Source organism: Galleria mellonella, unplaced genomic scaffold, assembly GCF_026898425.1.
Source record: "Galleria mellonella isolate WM207_F2 unplaced genomic scaffold, CSIRO_AGI_GalMel_v1 utg515, whole genome shotgun sequence".
NCBI lineage: Eukaryota > Metazoa > Arthropoda > Insecta > Lepidoptera > Pyralidae > Galleria > Galleria mellonella.
Window position 1 is genome coordinate 1,214,858 of NW_026442107.1, and position 20,645 is coordinate 1,235,502.

At 30.4% G+C, this 20,645-nt stretch overlaps 1 protein-coding gene and 1 long non-coding RNA gene across 3 annotated transcripts in view; one reads left to right on the top strand and one right to left on the bottom strand.

The window, feature by feature from the left end:
- LOC128201492 (uncharacterized) overlaps positions 1 to 20,645 on the bottom strand; it is a 55,207-nt gene that overhangs the window by 12,404 nt on the left and 22,158 nt on the right. The window lies entirely within an intron of this gene.
- The window catches only part of LOC113522731 (aquaporin AQPAe.a), a 117,781-nt gene that overhangs the window by 7,344 nt on the left and 89,792 nt on the right, over positions 1 to 20,645 (top strand). Inside the window, exon 2 of one of the 2 annotated variants that reach the window (XM_052898641.1) lies at positions 9,592 to 9,657. The exons of the other annotated variant lie outside the window; for it this stretch is intronic. Coding sequence (XP_052754601.1) covers positions 9,592 to 9,657 — 66 coding nt within the window. The remainder of the gene's footprint in view (positions 1 to 9,591; positions 9,658 to 20,645) is intronic. 2 annotated transcript variants of the gene reach the window in all.

Below are 20,645 nucleotides of genomic sequence, written 5' to 3' on the forward strand. Positions count from 1 at the left end.
TATTATTTTATGTTTGTTACCTCATAACTTCGTTATTTATAAATTGACTTGAAAAATTATTTTCTATTTTTATATAGAATCTTTTCTTTCATTTTTAAATTAATATAAAATTTCGTTATTATAGAAGAATATTAACTTTTAAAATTGATTTTATAAAAGTTTTATCAAAATCGATTTAGAATCGATTTAAATTATTATAATTTAATGCAGTTAGTTGCAATACTATATTAAAATTATTGATAAGATAACGTATTAGTCTAAGAATCCATGCATGCTAAACTTTCATTATTTTATAAAAGCTAAAAGTTTCTTAGCTTAGCGTTCCCAACACAGGTAGAGATAATACCATGAAGTTTGGGTCATTGTAGCTTTGACAGGTAACGACGAAGGTCGAGTATTTACGGGTTCTTTATTTGTATGTATGTTTTAAAGACTTTTGCATATAATTATTTTGTTATCATTAATTCGCCTTCATTTTAATAGATCACTTCTAGATAGCGTGTCAAAATAAATTTCTAACCTTTAGGAATACAACTGCAAGAACCATATACAATTTCAGAATTTTTAATAGACATACACACAAACTGCCATGCAATAAAATTTCAAATATTGAAGCAAAAATATACGACATATTTAAAGTTAAAAGAAACTTCAAATGCCGCTTTGTCTGCGTGATTAAATATATAATGTATTCTAAGTTCTATGTTAGATACTCGTAATCACCTATCCGTGTACCAAATTTCATTGAAACTCGTTCAGTAATGTTTGAGTGTACCAAACATCCATACATCTATCTAGTGGGATCAGCAACATCTAGTTCAGTAAAATCGGAGATATTCAATTCAGTAGTTGGTGTATTTTGTATATATGTATGTAGCGCTAAAATTGGCTAATATTGCAAAGATTTTTGGATGGCGATCTTGAAATAAATTAACCGCGATAGAAATGCCTGTTTTTATGTGGAACAAAATCTTAACTATAGTAAAGATACCTACTTAACACCTGTAGAGTTGTACCACTGATTTTCTTAAGTACTCCTTAAAATTAAAACAAAATGACAATTGACGAATCCCAGTAAAAAGGATTACTAACATTTTTTTCTGGGACTAATAAGGATGGTACCAGTCTAGGTAAGGTCATTTATAGTATAATGCTGAAACATGTATATAATGTTTTTTACTCAATCACATTTAAAAGGCTGAATGGATATGATATAAAATTTAATACAAGAATAGACAGTTTGTGAGAAAGCATATTCTAAGGGTAAAATATAGATATTTTATATATACATAATATTAATGAATTAGTTGCACCGAGAAGAGGAAACTCTTAAATAAAAAGAAGAATATTCAACTAACAGTTGAGATATATTTATTACTGCAGTCGACAGCTACATATTTTTGTATTCGATACAATCGTGCATGTCATCTCAAACAATACACTATTTACTAGAGGAAAACAAGTAAAACGACATAATTCCTGTGGTCGAGTGACTGCCACGGTTGTCGCTTGTCAATAATAACGTTGTAACTGACCGAATGGTCGACTGTGGCAAATTTTGCTATAAATAATACGATTAGATAAGCGAACTGATTTTATTAAAATGTATTGTTGAAATTCATTGCTATAATGTGAATATACAGAAGTATACCTGAACGGTACAACAATTCAGCAATATGGAAATATATTTTTATTTTTCTTTTTAAACGCTCACCTGATCGTGCGGTTGTAATTCAATTTCTTTTTCTAGCCGTACTCGTTCAGGAAAGTTATTTAATTGAGCATATATTAAAAGAAACGCACTTATTTTTAATAGGTCTTTTAAAAAATAATGTTCCTAGCTTTAGTAGTTTTAGCTGTACATTAATGAGTTAATCAGTCACCAAATATCACTCTGTTTGTAACAACATTGTTGATATCTGTTGATAATAGTACCTCTATTAATGAACTTGACACATTTTAATTTAATAATGTTTATTATGTTTTTTATTATTATTATGAAATTGTTATAAAATATATGAACATAATATTGCTATAGTCGAGGTTTTCCCAAGAGACTACAGCATGGGATTCTTAAAAAAAAAAGGGATAAAGAGGTTTCTTTAGTATCGGCAACACGCGCGTAATGCCTCTAGTATTATAGACATTCATAGGCTACGATGACCGCTTACTTTTAGGTGGGCCGTATGCTTGATTGCCAGCTCAATGGTCTAAAAAAAATTAAGTACAATTGAAAAATAATCGACGTGGTTTTTTCTTTAATTCTATTTCGTTTCTGCTTCGCAGTTCGTTCGTACTTATCATATGGAAGATACCTAAGTAACCCTGGAGATTCAAGTGTCAATATCTTAGGCGAAGTTTATCCAAGGATAGGGGATAGTCCAGTAGATGCTACGGGCATATCCGGGCCGTGTGGTAAGACCCAGCATGAGCATAGGCCAAAATTGGGAGCATGATTTTTATTACTTCGGGTACTGATGACATTATAAGCACATTGTGTGTGTGAATGATTAATTTTGCTGGGAATATTATATTTTAATATATTATACTTTGCATGAATAAGTTTGGCATCTTGAATTCTTTGTTACGTTAAATTCTAATTCGCTCGACGTATTATGAGTATCTCGAACGTTACGGTCACCACTACGCCAACAGTCTCCGAATATTCCAGATTACCCCGTAAGGGGTTATAGTTATGAACATATTTCTATCTATTTTAAGTTTAACACCATGAAATAAATTAAAAAGTTCGCTAAATATTGTTCAAATTTCATTGAGATTTAAATAGACTTAAAATTTATATTATTTAAGTTGAAATTTATATAAATAATCTTTCTTAATTTAATACTTACCTATTCATACTATTAAGGCAGATCTCAGTATCTATGTATTTGTTATCATTTAAATCTGACTTTCGATCGAAATTAAAAGTTTATAATTTATTATTGCATTATGTAACATTAAGCAAATTGGTGCCTCTATTCACACCCATCCGGTCAAGTCCATTAAACAATTTTAACTGACACTCCTTTGTTTCTACTGTAAGTAATTAATATGTTATAACTAGAGGTTGTGTGGCAGGCGATAATTTACGTATATTCCATTAAATACACATTAAATATAAATAAGTATATATACATTATTGCCGTGTGGGCTTGGAATAAAATAGGTGACCTCGTCTTTTCCCGTGGTGTGTCGTAAGAAGCGATTAAGAGAAATTAATAATTGAGAAATGGGCAACAGCGTCTTTCTTAAAATATCTTCAAAGTCTAATTGCGGTTGCCAATCCGCCTGCCAATCATAGCTACTACTGGCAAACCCCCCCTTTTGGGGGAGGAGAGCTCAGCAGTGGACAGTATATGGTTGATATGATGATGATAATGTAGACAAACTTTTTATACAGATTAAAAATTAAACGTGAATTTTTCGAATATCTAGATGCTTCTTTTTTAACGAGAATATTTATTTTACAAACGTATATGTTTTATGGATCAAAAAATAACAAATAATAAAATTAATTTAGCTATATACCTACAAATAAATGCAAAATCGTAATGGAATAATAATAAAAAGTTGAAAATTTGAACAAGGTGTTCATATATTTTACAATAATTGATGTAGAAAAGACTTAGAAATTCAACCGCTTAGAGTAAGAAGAATAAAAAAATGGGACAATTTTGAGCTGAAAGCTAATTTAAACTTCAGTAAGAGGAAATATTTGTTTTCCACTTTATAATAGATAAACTCGAAATGTACCTAACCGATTTTAGAAATTCTTTCACCTGTAGAAAGCTATATTATCAACGAATAGTATGGGATATATCTTATGTCAAAATAAAATTGTGCAAAGCCGAAGCTGATCGTTAATTGAGTATAAAAGATAAAATACACTAATATATACATACTTCACTTTGTATTACATATCTGTTTATACAATATAAAGTGAGATCAGTTATCGATAAACTTAATGACAATGATCAACTATTCCCTCTACGTCTAAATGCATTGGTAATTACTGTTAAATATTCATTATTGCAATGATTATATAAAAATATGTCATCAGTGATTAATTAAATCAAGATAGATTATTAATAAATACAATTGACTGCAAAATTAAATATAGATTAAATAATATGTTTTTTTTATTTGAGAATAAATAAATAAATGAAAACTCTTGACTGATCCCTCAAATAATGATAAAGGATATAAAAATTAACAATGTGTACAAAAAAATATAAACAATTAATTATATAAACTTAATTACATAAAAGCAAAGTGTGAGAACACTTTGCTTTTATGTAATTCCATTAATATAAAAATCAAATTAAAAATATAATAATAAAATCACTTATTAACTCCAATTAATAAAATCTCATTTACAATATCATAGAATTAAACTAAAACAGCAGAAGCAGTATGATAAAAGAAAAAAAAAACCAGAAATTTTTTTTTAAGTAATCTTAAGTTGTCCCTCTTAAAACATCAGTAAGAGCCTAACTGCGGTTGCCAATCTGCCTGCCAAGCGTGGTAACTATTGGCAAAACTCCACTTACGGGGAAGGCTTGTGTTCAGCAGTGGACGGTAAACGACTGATATGACGATGATGGTTAAACTGAAATATTTTGGAATAATTTTTTTTTATAATTCTCCACTTTTCTTCATTTTTGAATACTAAATAAATATTTTAACAATAATTATGGTTAAGTACCACCCTAACCGCTATATAATTAAACATAATGATTCTTTGTTCCGAAATATACATCTATGATGTTTTTGCCAACTTGAATAAAATTGGTTTCAACAGTTAATCACTGAGACAGTAATTGTACTAGTCGTCTGGGCAACGTTTCAGGGTTCTATAGGCAACGGTGAAACCCTTATACAAATTATAAGGGTTAGTTACTCTTTATTATTTATATGTGTAGCGCCATACCTTTTGTAGCATAACACAATCCGGTTATAAAAGTAGCAAACTCCATATGCAACTATACATATTAATTCACAGAATTTCCAGGTTCATCGAGCATTATTGCTCCGTATGTATTAAGAACCTCCCTAAAATTCAACTTTTTAAATAAAAAAAAACTTTAATTGATGATTTTTACCGATCAATAACATTTTATATAACAATAACACATAACTACTCAATGATATTTTGAGCCAGTATCTGCAATTGGATTTATTAGCCTCCAACTTGCTGGAGTTTCGTCGGGTGAGCACAGAGTATTTGTGTTCAGACGTTTTTGTTTAAGTCTTTTTATATTATTCTTGTTATATATGTGTAATATTCTTTTTTTTATGTATTGTTGTACTCATGCTTTCCTGAGTGGGCGTATTGGAAGACTGCAAGGCTCACCCAGTGGATGTAATAAATAAATAAATAAATTTTGTTTCCCAAAAAAAGCACTTGCTTCAATCGTGACAAAATCAGTCGTTTTGATTTAAAAATCAAATTACTTAAACATCCCAAATCAGTTGAAGTTCTGAGTAAACAACATAAAAAAAAAACAATTGAATTAAGAAGTTTTTACTGTCCTTGAAGTCAATTGAAAATAATCGTAGACCTGACTTTTTACCAAATTAAGTTTATTACAGAGAAAGGTATATCATGTCATCATTCGATGCTTCACATATAATGTGGGTAATAAATAGTACTATTATGGGATGCAAGGAAGGGATTGTTAATAATGCAGATTACCAGTCCCATTGCTAACAATATACCCTGTCATCTAGACGTGGTCCCTTCTGGAAATCATTGTGCTGAACTCCAAGTGTATTCATTACGATGGATTAATTGGTCTGCCTTTTCATTCCCCCCTATCATTCTTCATTGGTGCCTCCTAGCGTACACCGTTAGCGCAGGCGGGGTTACAATTCCATTAAAAAAAAAACAATGATAGAATTATGTATGAGTAATTCTAATAATTACATGTAGTATAAAAACTTGATCTCACAAAGTGCGACGCCGCGCTCCGTAGTGGAATGGCGGCAAAAGCATGTACGATACGAATGGTAACTAAGCCATAAGAATAGTAAATAATCAGATTTTAATTTATTCTACCGCTACTGCTTTGTATACATAAGAATCCGATGAATCATTGATAAGGACGCGCGCGTTGTCTCACCGCTGTGTACGAAGCGCCTTAAAGGTGTAGATTTTTTTTAGCAAAATACTCCAAAAAATACAATTGAATTGAGAATCTATCAAAAACAAATATATTTCCCAGGGAGAAAATTTGCTTAAAAGTCGTTTGCTTGGGCGCCTCTGTCCCATTCGTGTTTCTACTGTGAAAAAGTTTTGTTTGCACGGTTGTGTTTCGGTTTTAAGGATGGGATATGACAGTGAATTCACAGTTTACAGGGTACACAAGTATAATACCTTAGTCTTCAGGAATGGGAACGCATGGGGTATCATGGGCGAAATAGTATACTCTGCTTTCTCCATAGTACTGCTCTTGTGTATAGGCGACGGGTACCACATTTCATCAGGTGGACCGTCAACTTATTTGATATAATAAGTTGCATAAAAAAACAATATCTATCCTTGTATTTTAAGAATGTAGATAATAGTTTAGGTTACCATGCTTTATATTATATACTTCATTACATTAAAATCATTTATAATGATTACACACATCATCACATCACAGATATAAGAATGCTAATACTCGAACACTCAGGTTATGGGCTGAGCTCCCTGCCGAGGTTTTCCCAAGAGACTACAGCATTGGGTTCTTTAAAAGGGGGGTAAAGAGGTTTCTTCAAGGTCGGCAACGCGCGCGTCATACCTGGCGTTAATAGGTTACGGTAACCGCTTACCATCAGGTGGGCCGTATGCTTGTTTGCCACCTCAGTGGTATAAAAAAAAGTTAAAACTACAAATTTATTAAAGTGAAATTTGAAGCATAGTTTTATTTTATAAAGTAAGCATCTGCTTTAGCAGATAAAATTTTGCATTTTTTAAAATTAGAAAATGTTAACTCGAAGGGAAAACATGACGGACATCGCGTCTTCTAAGCCACGGGCAACAGATAGTAATAAGATATGAGGGACTTAACTTGAAATACAGATACAGAATCCTCCAAAATATGCATAACTGTTTTTTGTACACATATAGATAATAGATATTACGTACAAATAGTAAAAAGTCCGGAACTTACATAACAACTCTGGGTACATATTCCGACAATAGAAATAAATTACATATCAATCATTTTTGGCTGTGGGCGAACATTGATAAAATAATTACCTATACCGCCTTTGTGGTTTCTTCTAGAGATGGGCAATGGTTCGAAAAAATTATAACCGAATCAATCGTTCCACAATTTCCTAATCAATGATTTATCGTTCAAGAAATGAACATAAATATTGCAATCAAAACATATCTAATAATTAATGGCTACAGATAGGTATAAAATTAAGTTTACAGAGGCATATAACACTTGTTATCGAAAACAGCAAAGTATGAGAGGTCGAAATAAATTCAGTGATATCCATGGTACTCTTTATGCATGTAAGCAACTGTTATTACTTCCCATTAGATTGCCTAGCAGATTCTGTGATATTATAAGTAGTGTTTTTTATACTACTTTAGTGGTTAACAATCATACGGACCGTCTGATGGTAAACAAAGTTACCGTAACCTATGGATGCCTGTAACACTAGGGATGTCACGCGCCCACCGATCCTTAAGAAACCTTAATACGCCCTTTTTGAAGAACCCCATGCTGTAGTCTCAAAGGAAACCTTCGGCAGGAAGATTACTCTACAACGTAAGTGTTCGCGGGAGGAAGATCTTCTGAAATTTCACTGTGCGTGACCATTCTGGTTCTAACCTGTGAAGATGAATTCCCAACCGATGGCCAGCGGTGCGATGGTTATAGGTGACTGTGGGCATCATATGGAAAAGTTCTTCAGAACACATTTTTATGTAAAAATAATAACAGAGTTATGTTACGCTAAAACCATGAATTAGCTATTTATATTTAAAGCAATCTAAGAGAAAAGATTAGATTTTTCATATGGTTATTTATAAGGAATAAACTCAAAATCTACTTAAAAAATCTTTAATCTATGGGAAGCTAAATTATTATCGAGTAATATATATTTTATAAAAATGTAAAATACTGGTTAATTTTTCTATCCACCTTTATGAAACTGTTGTGGGTCGCTGGTCTGTAATAAATAGTATTTTCATAAAACCCTGATGTTACGGAAAATCGGTTCGGAGCCTTGAATACTGAAAGCATTGTTCGTGACTTAATAATGACAAATATTTTCTTTGTTCTAGTTAAGAAATAGGACCGCAACAAATTCTCTAGTTGTAGAACGTGGAATTGTTCAATATTTATCAACTTCTCATAATAACGTAGTTGTAATGTTTTCGATTTTCAAACAATGCGCGTTATACTATTCGTATTCATAATTACTATTCAACAATATACTTAGATTATTCAAATGATCATAATTATTGTCCCACTGCTGAGCACGAGTTTCTACCCTATAGCCTATAGCAAGAAGGCTTGAAATAATGCTACGTAATTTGAATTATTTTCTCTTCCTACACATTTTCTGTTTCTTCTTTTCATTTAAGAGTTTCCTCTCGTCGGTGCAATTAATTCATGCATCGTCTTCCAGCCAGCTCTATCTCAGGTCATATCCTTGACCTCCCTATACGCCATGACACTTAGTGTCTCTTTTGTCTGCCCCATATAGTTATCCCTTCCTCTTCCTTTTTTGTCCTATATTTTTCCTTCTACTATGCTCTTTAAAAAATAGTCGTATAAGATGCCCCAGCATTTTGTCTCTTCTATTCTTTATTGTTTTTATTAATATTCGTTTCTCATTCACCCTACAAATAAGATATTTTAATTGCACATTTCCATTTTTAAGCTTCCCACTGTTTAATTATAACATTTTAGATTTTATGCTAATTTTCTTTTAAATTGTTTAGTACTTAAAATATAAATAATTTTGATAATGTATTTTTTTTAATTTTGTAAAATATTATTTAGAAATTATATTACAGTTACTTACATTTACTAACTAAACAGAAGTAAATATCATTTTTAAAAACGTTACCTAGTAATATACTTTATAAGCATGCCTAAAATCCAAAATTATTCATCTCATTATAATCGTATCGTGCGGTTTTACCACTGTAAGATTTTAGCAAATCATGGTGCAAAAAGATTACAGCAATTAAGGCTTATTTTCTTCATAAAACAGTTGATGGCGTCTAATCACTGAACAATTTATGAAAAACTTTAGTGCAGAATTCGTGTCCAAAAAAATCCAAAAAGAAATATGCACGATATAGCATCTACGATTTTGAATATAGGTTCTGCTGTTTAAAATAAAAAAAAATAAATAAAAAATGTATGACATCTATAACGTCAGGAGAAGATTCTATTATTAAAAACGTAAAAGAAAAATGTGATACAGCGTCAATCATTTCAAACCTAGGTTCTCTCATTAAAAATTTAAAAAGAAATATATAAGATGTAACGGCTGTGATTAAAATTTAAAAATCTATGTTCTGCTATTAAAAATTTAAAAGAAACATGTATGACGTAGCGTCTATGATTTCAGATATTGAGGAAGGCCAGCAACCTGGGCAAGAGAATGGCCCAGCCACTAGACAGCTTCCTCTGCCCGGTAAGACAGTCTGGGCATGGTTTTGTGGCACTATGGGTTTATATTCACAATAACGTTGCATTTGTTTTTTGGGTCGCATGATTTAGATCATCTGTGCTGTCTTTCTAATGTCATAACTTCCATAATTACATAGATTGTCAAGAGTCTATTTGTTGATATGTTTGTTGTCATTGATGGTTTTTTTGGTGTTGTCGCACGGGGTGCACATTCAAAGATCTGTCCTGCACATCTTTAAAACTCATCTCGAAATTATATGTATTTATTGAATGTAATATATTATAAAAATTAAAATTATTTTAAATATTTATTTTATAGGACTAAACAAATACTGTACGTACGGTGCTTGCTCAGAAATCTAAATTCTCTAACACTTAAACATCGTTTCATGATTCTACTAACTATGGATCATAATCTAAATATATCTAAGACTATCTATCATAAAAATAGCATAAGTACAGTAGCTAATAATTATATGCCTCCACGTAACTAGAATTATTGTACAGGATCTAGACTGCAACTATAGTTGTGAAAATGTATTATTGCTTATTTTAATTATAAATATTTTATTAACTATTTGATTTAGGTTAAAATAAATAGATACTAATGCAGTTGAGAATTTGAGAAGATTCATTAGATTTATTTAAGTGATCATTGTGTCACATATATTTATTTATTCTTTATTGTACACATAAAATTATTGAAATGTAGATAAATTTTTTTATCACCCCATTCTTTTATTATTCTCCTTCTTCTTTTAAGAAACATTAAAATGATATTTTCTGTTTTTATATTCTTTATTATTAATCCTTATAAAAAGTAAGGTAATTCATTAAGATATACTAATACCTAATCATAATTGTCGTTAATTGCCGGAACTTTAAATACATATTGATATTATGTATTATATATTTAGTTATAAAATATATTATAAATAAATAAATAAATTACTAGAAAAACACTGGTACACTTCCACATATATTCAAGTCATTATTTAGAAATTATAGTTTTTACTAAGTAATCAAATTAAAGTTATATAACTAAATTCTAACAATTTTTCCTTTCCTTGAAAATCATAATCAGACCATCTATTAACATACGTACCTATTTAGAAAAAATATTAGTTTGTTTTTCAATAAACGGCATTTAATTTTTATTTGAATGAAAGATCACTCTAGTTATAAAAAATCATCAATTTTTAAGATAAACAAGACTATTTTTTACTAATATTTATCTTCAATAGAAAAAAATACACTAAAATTATCAATGTGTTATTTATGTTTATTTTTAACAACGTAAATAGTATTGAGATAGTAATGCAAATTCACAATATTACAACTGCAATACACTCGTTTGCTGGGTCATGAGCGATGTAATTTTATCCTGCCTTTAAAAATAAAAGAACGAACAAGAACAAAATCTACTTTCAAGTGTATAACAAGTTGCTCGAGTGAAAGTAAGTGAATGCGACTAGTGGTATGGTATCATCATTCAATCAGATATTGTTGTTCAATTTATCATTGCTTGTTTTGCATACCAATGTTTTGTTTGTTATTATTCTCCTATCATGATTATATTTTTTTTAGCACATAGACTGTGCAGTACAGATAAATGAGTTTTTGTTTCTTCTTCTTAAATGATTTCAAAAATGGAATATTTTAATTTGGTTGAATATTTAAATTTTTTATTGTGTTATTTAAAAAAAAGAATTACAGTTTCACAAGTATTGTCAATGGATATTGATTTGGTATTCTGTAGCATACAATATGTTTTTCTTTTGTATTATAAAAAAAAAATATTTTTGTTTTTTTTTTGTTTTTGACCCATGATACGAATACTAAATAATGAACGCGAAAACAAGATCTACAATCTGTAATTAAAACTATATAATTTCCCATATTATCCTTTTCGATTCATGTTTATTTGGACAAAAAAATTACAATAATTCACCACTCCTTCAAATGCGGAAAAGACAATCAGTAATGGTGTTCTCTACGCTAACAATGTACTTTGTCAGGTCGACCTTCACGCGGTCTTTCCTGGAAATCATCATAGTTAATATCTTGTAAATTTGCCACGATGGGCAAATTGACCTGATATAATTCTCATGATTTCAACCTTCACCAGTGTCTCATCATTGTATACTGTTAGCATAGGCAAGTGCACCATTCCATTTTCATCCATTAAAAAAAACACTGCCCTAAAAAAATTTAAATATATAGTTTGGATTTTTGCCTTTATACACATTGTTTTAAATCACACAACGAAGAGTCTGATTGTGATCTTGATTTGTGTTTTGTATACAATATCTTTAATAAAACTAGTTTACTGCTTTGGTTGCCACGTTGAATGATGGCACACAATTTAATATTTATTTTAACTTCCTACTCCCACAGTGGGAAGTTGATTTATTTTTATGTTTATTTCCTATATAAAATCTGTCCAGTATAAAAATAAATTATTTAATCAGTCACACATATTTTAGCGTCATTATTTTTTTTTTATAATGATAACTATAAAACGAGATAATAACAAAATTTCATAGAAATATTATTTGTTTTGTCGCTGCCGGATATGCAACTATGTATAAGTATTTACTCAACATACTTATATGTACCATAATATGTATTTTCTATTGCATCCATATTGCTTTTACATTTTCAAATAAATTAAAACTAAAGTGACTTAAAAACAAACAATGGGGAAGAAAAGTTCTTGAGTGACGACCTTGTACAGGCTAAACTATTGTAGGACAACCTCCCACTAAATGGATTGACGACCTCAAATGCATTGCAGGAAGTCATTGTATGTAGATGGCTCAGGACCGTTCCTTATGGCAGACTATGGGGGAGGCCTATGTTCAGGTGTGGACGGGTAATGGCTGATATATATAATATTAAAAAATGGCTGTAGCAATAAACTGAAAGCGTGAAGACTTTGAATTATAAGAAAGCAAATACCAGAGGGAGACTTTATACAAAAGTGGATTGCTTGGGTACCTCTGTCCCATTCGTGTTTCTACCGTGAAGTAGTTGTGTTTGCATAGCTGTGTTTCGATTTGCAGGGTGGGATATGGCGTGAATTTACAGGGTACAGAGGAATAACACCTACTCAGGACTCCCTGAAGAATGGCAATGCATGGGGGGTATCATGGGCAAAACAGTATACTCTGTTATGTCCATGGTACTGCTCATGTCTACAGGCGACGGTTACCACTTTCCATCAGGTGGGCCGTCAGCTTGTTTGCCATTCTAAGTTGTATGAAAAAAAAATAATAAAAAAAAACACCCATATCATCATATCAGCCTTTAACTGTCCATTACCGAACATAGGCCTCCTATTAGGGGTTTTGCCAAACTTGACAGGCGAAAACAACTGTACAGTAAGTAGTAAATCATTACCATCATCTTTTCAGCCATTATTTGTAATCATAAGTAGTAAATAAAAAGTAATAATAGTATTTTTTTTTATTTTATTTAATACTGTTTAAATCTGCAAAAAACTGGATGTTCCATAAAAAGTATTATATAAATAACTTAATTATTATTTTGTAGACTTATTTTCCGTTTTATATCCGTGTAAATTACTAAATATCTACATGGATTAAGTTCTTTTGAACAGTTCTTTTTGTACGAATTATAATACGGAACAAACGTGAATAAACGTAAAAATAATGTGTATGTAAACAAACAAACCAATTATAAAACGTGTACGTTGTTTGTTATAAAAAACAGGCGTAAACATTTAATTGCTTTATTATGTTTTCACTTATTTCAATATTTTATTCATAATTTTATCTAAAATATATTTCTTCCATTTTAGAGAAATTGCCAGATAAACATATACAGTCAAATGTAGGTACTTTTATTAAGTACTTATTTATACGTATAACTAATTATTCGCAGTCTTTATTATTTATCTTATTCTTATAAAGGTGTTATTATGTAAAAATATTCAACTTCCTACTTTTTTAATAGAATTCGTTTATTTATTCTTTATAAATTCAAGTTTATTTATTTTTATACAATTCTCGATTCCCAAACATCAAATAACTTTTTATGCTAATTAATGATTACATTGTTATCCGTATGTTTATCTATGTTTTATATTACCTTTGCTCATTTTATTAAAAAAAAAAATTACATTAATACATACATACTTTTACTTAAATTCGTTTTCCTAAAATTCCAAAAAACAAAATTATTGTAAGGGACCACTAATTTAATTTACGCTTAACCGATTTCTAATATTCTACCTACTGTCTAGCACCGAGCTGGATGTTATAGATCCAATGTAACTTTAGTACTATAAATTATAAGAATTATTTTGGTCTGGCAATTTAAATTGGTTATTGGACGATACAGTGAAAGGACTATCTCCGGAGTCAGCCATTTCCCTTTCGCTTTAAGTACTTAAAACTAGTAAATATATGCGTTAGCGGGATTGTATAATTGTATTACATCATTGCTATCAGAGTGGATTGTAAGGGGCTTTCCTCAATGAATAGAATGGTATAAAGTACCTTTAGAACTGATTGATGCTAGTAATCTTACGATAATGGCATTACGGAAATTATTTTTATCAAATAAAATAGCTGCCTCTTTAAGAAATCCGTATATTAGAGTCATTAAAAATATTTATAAATTTGTGGCAATTTATTAGTATTTTAATAATCGGATCTTACAGACGATAAGGTACTTTTTTTTCGAAGACCTTTCTAATTTGTTTTATAAACCATTTCATAAGCTATATTGATAACAAGGTACTAATTTTATATAAAAAAAAAAGTTTCTAGTGATATTTTAGCCCAACTAGACAACATTTTTAGCACGGTATGAAATTACGCAATTTGCTTTTGAATCTCATTAATAAGACTCATAAAAAAGTATTATTGTATCTAATTATTATTAGTATCTAGAATTATTGTAACAACAAAAAGTGCTTATAATTTGTCTATATACATGCATAACGGAAATTTTATGAACTTATTATGTTTGTCGTTTCGACAATTGTTTCGACTAATTTCTTTTTACACTAAATATTCATTCTCTGTAACCTTCCCGCATTACTATTTCACAGAACTATAGCAAAATAAATATAAATTGAGAGCAATTGTACTTATATCATGGCTGTTATACAAATTTTCTGGTAAAAACATTATAAGGAAATATGTAATATAAGGAAATACTGTACAATGTTTCATGCGTCCAAACAATACTAATTTAAATTGTTCATTGTCCGTCAATCAGTCAGCGTTAGATCGAAGCGTCGTTTTAAATACATTAGCACAGATGTGCCGGTAGCATATCTATTTATGGTCATTGCAATTCAAGTCAACGAAGATATCTTTGGTTCGTACCGCAATCCAGAGTTTATAAATGGCTCAGGAAGTATTAACGGCAAATAGTTTATCCCACGCTGCTGTCAGAAACAATTTCGTCCAATTCCCACATTTAAAGATAGAGATACTAACTGAATTTAAGCGTTTGTATCACCCACATGAATTAGGCAGTAAGTTGACAATTGACTTTTAGCTGGTCACTACAAATAGCTGAATTTAGTCATTGCATAACATCTTTAAATAGTACAAAACAAAGTGGCCGTAATTGTTTGCATGTTTAACCGCTTATTTCTTTTAAACTATATATTACTAAATTAATTTCGATAAAGATTTCACTGTCATTTATATTTTTTTTTAATTTTATATATACAACACATTTAAATTTTTATGTAAGTAGATTTGCTGGTATTTCATGTTCTAACCTAAAAAAAACTTAAGTGCAAGCCCTAAGTAGTACCATATATAAGTAGTATTATATATAATAATACTACTAAAGGGGCAAACAAGCATACGGTCCATGTGATAGTAAGAGTTTACCGTAGCCTAAGACCGCCTGCAATATGTATATATCTTAGATTATATAGATAGAGCATCAAGCCTCAAAAACGAGTAAATTTTTTGTCAGCTAATTGTCAAATTAGCTGACTCATTTTTTTTTATCAATGTTCTATATAATTACGCACACAATACATCTTGACGTATTATTTAATAATAAACTGCGTGTTTACGCATTAAAAAGACGCAGAAATTATAAGACAAAATAAATATAGAAGTTATAAAGGAATCATTCGTAGCTACTTATTACGCAAAAATTTATGAAAAAGTTGACCCGTTTATCTCGAAGTATTCCTGTGGGGACTCTCTATCCATATAATCTAATGTATATATATTAAATATATATAATTATAGTCGTATATTCATAGTTCTATGAAAATTAACAAGCAGACATGGAGTCTAATATTATCTCACACAGTAACAATGTTGGCACATTGTCAGTGTCTCGTTGTAATATTAGATTACTGCATAGGAAGTCCAAAATGAAAATAGGATCACTAAACAATTCTTTTGAAGTTTTTGTGAATTTATTTATTTTATAGTTAATTTTTTCTCCAAATCGTATAATAATAGCGAAGTAGTATGTAAATTTAAATTGTATAGATAGAGTATCCGGTGTCAAAATTAATCATTTGACGTTTGGTTAACAATTTTTTTTTATCGAAACAAAACACGCTGTTGTTTTTAACATTATCAATAATTGTATTACAAATTTTCTAAATCAGGTTGATTTATTTAAATTAAGTAATTGAGTATTATTTTTTCTATTATACATAATTTGTGCATTGTTTACAAATTTTTAAATAATTTCTAAACGAAAACTAAACAAAGTCGCTGTTGCTGTCTGTCCGTCCCTATGTACGCTTAAATCTTTAAAACTACACAACGGATTTTGAAGCGGTTTTTTTTAATAGATAGAGTGATTCAAGAGGAAGGTTTGTATGTATAATACATGCATAATATTGTAGAGAAACACTGATAAATTTAGAGGTTTCTAATGTGATGTCGTAAATATACATATTTTTTGCGTTTACATTGCAAACGCTGGCTGAACCCCACGAGATATATCAAAATAATATACTACAGTATTGTACACCTTAAAAAGATAAATAAAAAAGTCCGCGATGGTATATGCCTATCTCTTAAGGATAACCCACAATAACCATTTTTATCCTTTACATTTTACGGGAAAAATGGCTTATTTACGAAGTGATTTTAAGCAACACATCATTAATATTTATCCTATCAAGTACCTTAAATACATTGTACATTTAATATAGATCAATATGGCCCTTTACAACATGTAATTTAAATGAATATTTCCGAAGATATTACAGTTTTAAAATGCAGGGACATAGCGGGTGCGGTATTGCACCCGTGCGAAGCCGGGGCGGGTCGCTAGTCGCTAGGATAAATTAAAGTATTCTGTAAATATAAGAATCACAACGAATCATTATACACTGTTAATTTTGTTCTTTCAAATAGATTTGTAGGAGTTTTACATAATTTTTATATTTCAATTTAACTACGTAATATGGTAACCTTAATCAGGTACACATAGATAAAAATGTTTCTATATACAATTGTTTACATACATATATAATCTAAGTATGTAAAATAGTACTCTAGATGTACTGAAGGTAGGCAATAGACAGTTAATTCATCATTCATACCTAATTAATATGAATATAATTAAAGATATATTTTTGATTTAGCAAACAAAATTATAACTAACAGTTCGCAGGCTTTGCCCGCGTGGAATAATAGAAAAAGTATTGTCCAATATATGAATTAGTAACAAACATCTTTACAGACATTCTTAACTTGTTCTTAGAGTAATAATTAGATAGTAAAAATAATAAGATTTTCTAGATAGCCTTACGTTTATTAACAATACTTATGCTTAGAAACATAGTTACATAATTTTAAAAAAGAGAAAAGTTTGGTTTTATATTTGTAATGGTTAAACTAAAAAAAATACTTGATCGATTTTAGAAATGCTTTCATCTATAAAAAGCTACTTTATCTGCGAATGACATAGGCTTTGTATTATTTGAAAAAACTAAGCGAAGCCGGGGCGGGTCGCTAGTAGTCAATAAATGAAATCAATTAGCAGGTCCAGTACAAAAACTGGGTCAAAACGCCACTTGTTGCTACTTCATAAACAGATTTCTCGCAAAAGCTATTTTAGAAGTACTCCAAAGTAATTTAGGTTATAGGTAGTGATTATAATTATTCATAATTGCCAGTACACTTGATATAATTGTATAGATTTATTTTGAATTCAAAGTGGCGCGGAATAGAGTTCAAGCTGTGATAATCAATGAAAATTTAATTCAACTTCTACTTGTATAAATATAAAATAAAAATATTGATTAAAATGAGATAAAAATTATTTGCTTTTTTTATATTACTATTATATTATTACGCAGTTTAGGAAGATCCTACACTGCGTTTGCACGAACGGGATCGTTACTCAAGAACCTTTCTTTCCCATCGGTTGAAGGTTCTTCGAGTTGTGACCAATCAATTGTCACTTCAGCTTGCTTATCCTTTGGGCAATGTCAGTACTTTAGTTCTTTTGCGGATATCCTCGTTTCGGATTCTATTACGCAAAGAAACTCGAAATACGAGTATAGCCTTCTCCATAGCCCGCTAAGTAATTTGAAGCTTTTGCATACAGAGAATCCTGTAGGACCATGTTTCGATCCTATAAGTTATCACTGGCAAGACGCACTGGTTAAAGATCTTCGTCTACAAACTTTGAGGTATTTTGAATTTTTAAAATTTTTAAGAATATTTGTTCTCACATTTTTTTTATACAACTTAGAATAGCAAACAAGCTGACGGCCCACCTGATGGAAAGTGATAACCGTCGCTTATAGACATGAGCAGTACCATGGATATAACAGAGTGTACTGTTTCGCCCATGATACCCTTCATGCGTTGCCATTCCTGAGGACTCAGGTGTTATTCCTCTTGACTGCTGGGCACATTATGTCATGGTTCAAAATTATTTGTCATTTTTTTTGGTAAAAATGTTTAGTTTCGCTCTTAAAAGGATGCTAACAACTTCAATTCCATTTTGTATATATTATTAGTTACTTTAAAAAATCTCCACAGTTATCTAAAATTTACCAATTTAACTAATTGGCCACGTTTGTCTGAATATACACCTTTACTTGTTATAAATGGCCACGATATGCCGATAAAATTGTAATAATATTTATTTTGCAAACGCACGCATCAAAGGATGTATTAATCAATTTGAAATGCATATTATTGTCTTTGTTTTACTAATTGATAGAGAATTGCTGTGGTTGCATTGTTGTGTTTTAGATTGAAAGGATGCAATAGTGAGTTATAGATATAGTGTACCTATATCATGAATAACAAATTAGTACTTAGGGGAGCAATTCTTTTTTAATGGGTTCTTTTTTTATACAACTTAGAATGGCAAACAAGCTGACGGCCCACCTGATGGAAAGTGGTAACCGTCGCCTATAGACATGAGCAGTGCCATGGACATAACAGAGTATACTGTTTCGCCCATGATACCCCCCATGCGTTGCCATTCCTGAGGACTCAGGTGTTATTCCTCTGTATCCTGTAAATTCACGCCATATCCCACTCTACAACTCGAAACACAGCCATGCAAACACAGCTGCTTCACGGTTGAAACACGAATGGGACAGAGGTACCCAAGCAATCGACTTTTGTACAAAGTCTCCTTCTGGTGATAAAGAAATGGTAATTTCGCCTGCCCATCGTTATACTTTGGCGGGATATCAGTGAGAATGAAACAAGTCAATTGGCATTGGCCAATACATAAGGTATTCGTTACTATGGAGTAATAAATATATAAGGTATTAACCAAGATGGTTTCCAGAGGTGCCGCGTGAAGGTCGATCTGGTAGAGTAAATTGCTAGCAATAGGGCTGTCAGATCTCCGTTATTAACAATCCCTTTCTCCCGAAATGTGGGGGTTGTACCAAGTGGGTGTAGTGTATTCTGTGATGTCTGTGATTATGTTCATGGCAATAATAAAATTATAAGTATTAATTTTAAATGCGACGAAATTAAATTAATTTCTTGGTTCTCAGATATGATACTAGGGATGGCTAATATATAGCAATATCTATATATTGTAGTCATAATATATACGTAGTTACAATGTTGGCCCGATAACAGTTACATTAAATATTAGTATAATTAAATATTAGTCGAAATGAAGAAATCGATCGAAATAAATCGTCAAAAACTTGCCCAGAGACACTAGGTAAACTAAGACCAGCCCTAAGTACTTCCTAATTGTAAGTAATAAACATACATACAAACAAATATAAGTGGTCCTAAAGACCACCAGTTTCTAACAATAAAAACTACTATGGAGAAACTGTTATACTTAGATAGTTCTATGTTATTTGCAATAATAACAATAGTGTTTGTTATGATTTCTATAATTAAACGGTTATGTTTCATTATAAATGGAACATAGAAAACATGTTTACGTAAAACTATAATTAGTCATAATGTATTTTAAGGTAGGTAAAGGTTATTTGGAGTAATTTGTTCCGTTTATTTATATATTAGTTTTAAATATTTTAATGTAATAACTAGTAGTTTAACTTACGTGTTATTAGATCGAAAAAGCTCGACTAGTTTCGGAATCAATTCGTGATCGATTTAATTTTAAATAATTATAAAAAATTAATGTATTATGTATAATAAATTAATATATATGTGATTTAATATTCCTGGTATTTTAGGAACCCTTTTTCTCTCTTCTCGGTGCAAATAATTCATGCATCTTCTTCCAGTCAGCTCTATCCCAGGTCATATCTTTGAGCTTCCTATACGACATAACACCTAGTGTTTCCTTTATTTGTCCCATTGCTTACCATAATAATATTATATGTTAATATACATCTATTGTGTCTGATATAATGGGAGTGAGCAAGGAATTTTCCATATGTCAAAATTCAATTAAGTGCTTTTCAAATGCATAGAAACCTATTTGGAATAAATTGGTATATTTAAAAAGTCAATAAATATATGTAATAAAAAAATAATAATATTCATATTTATGATGTCC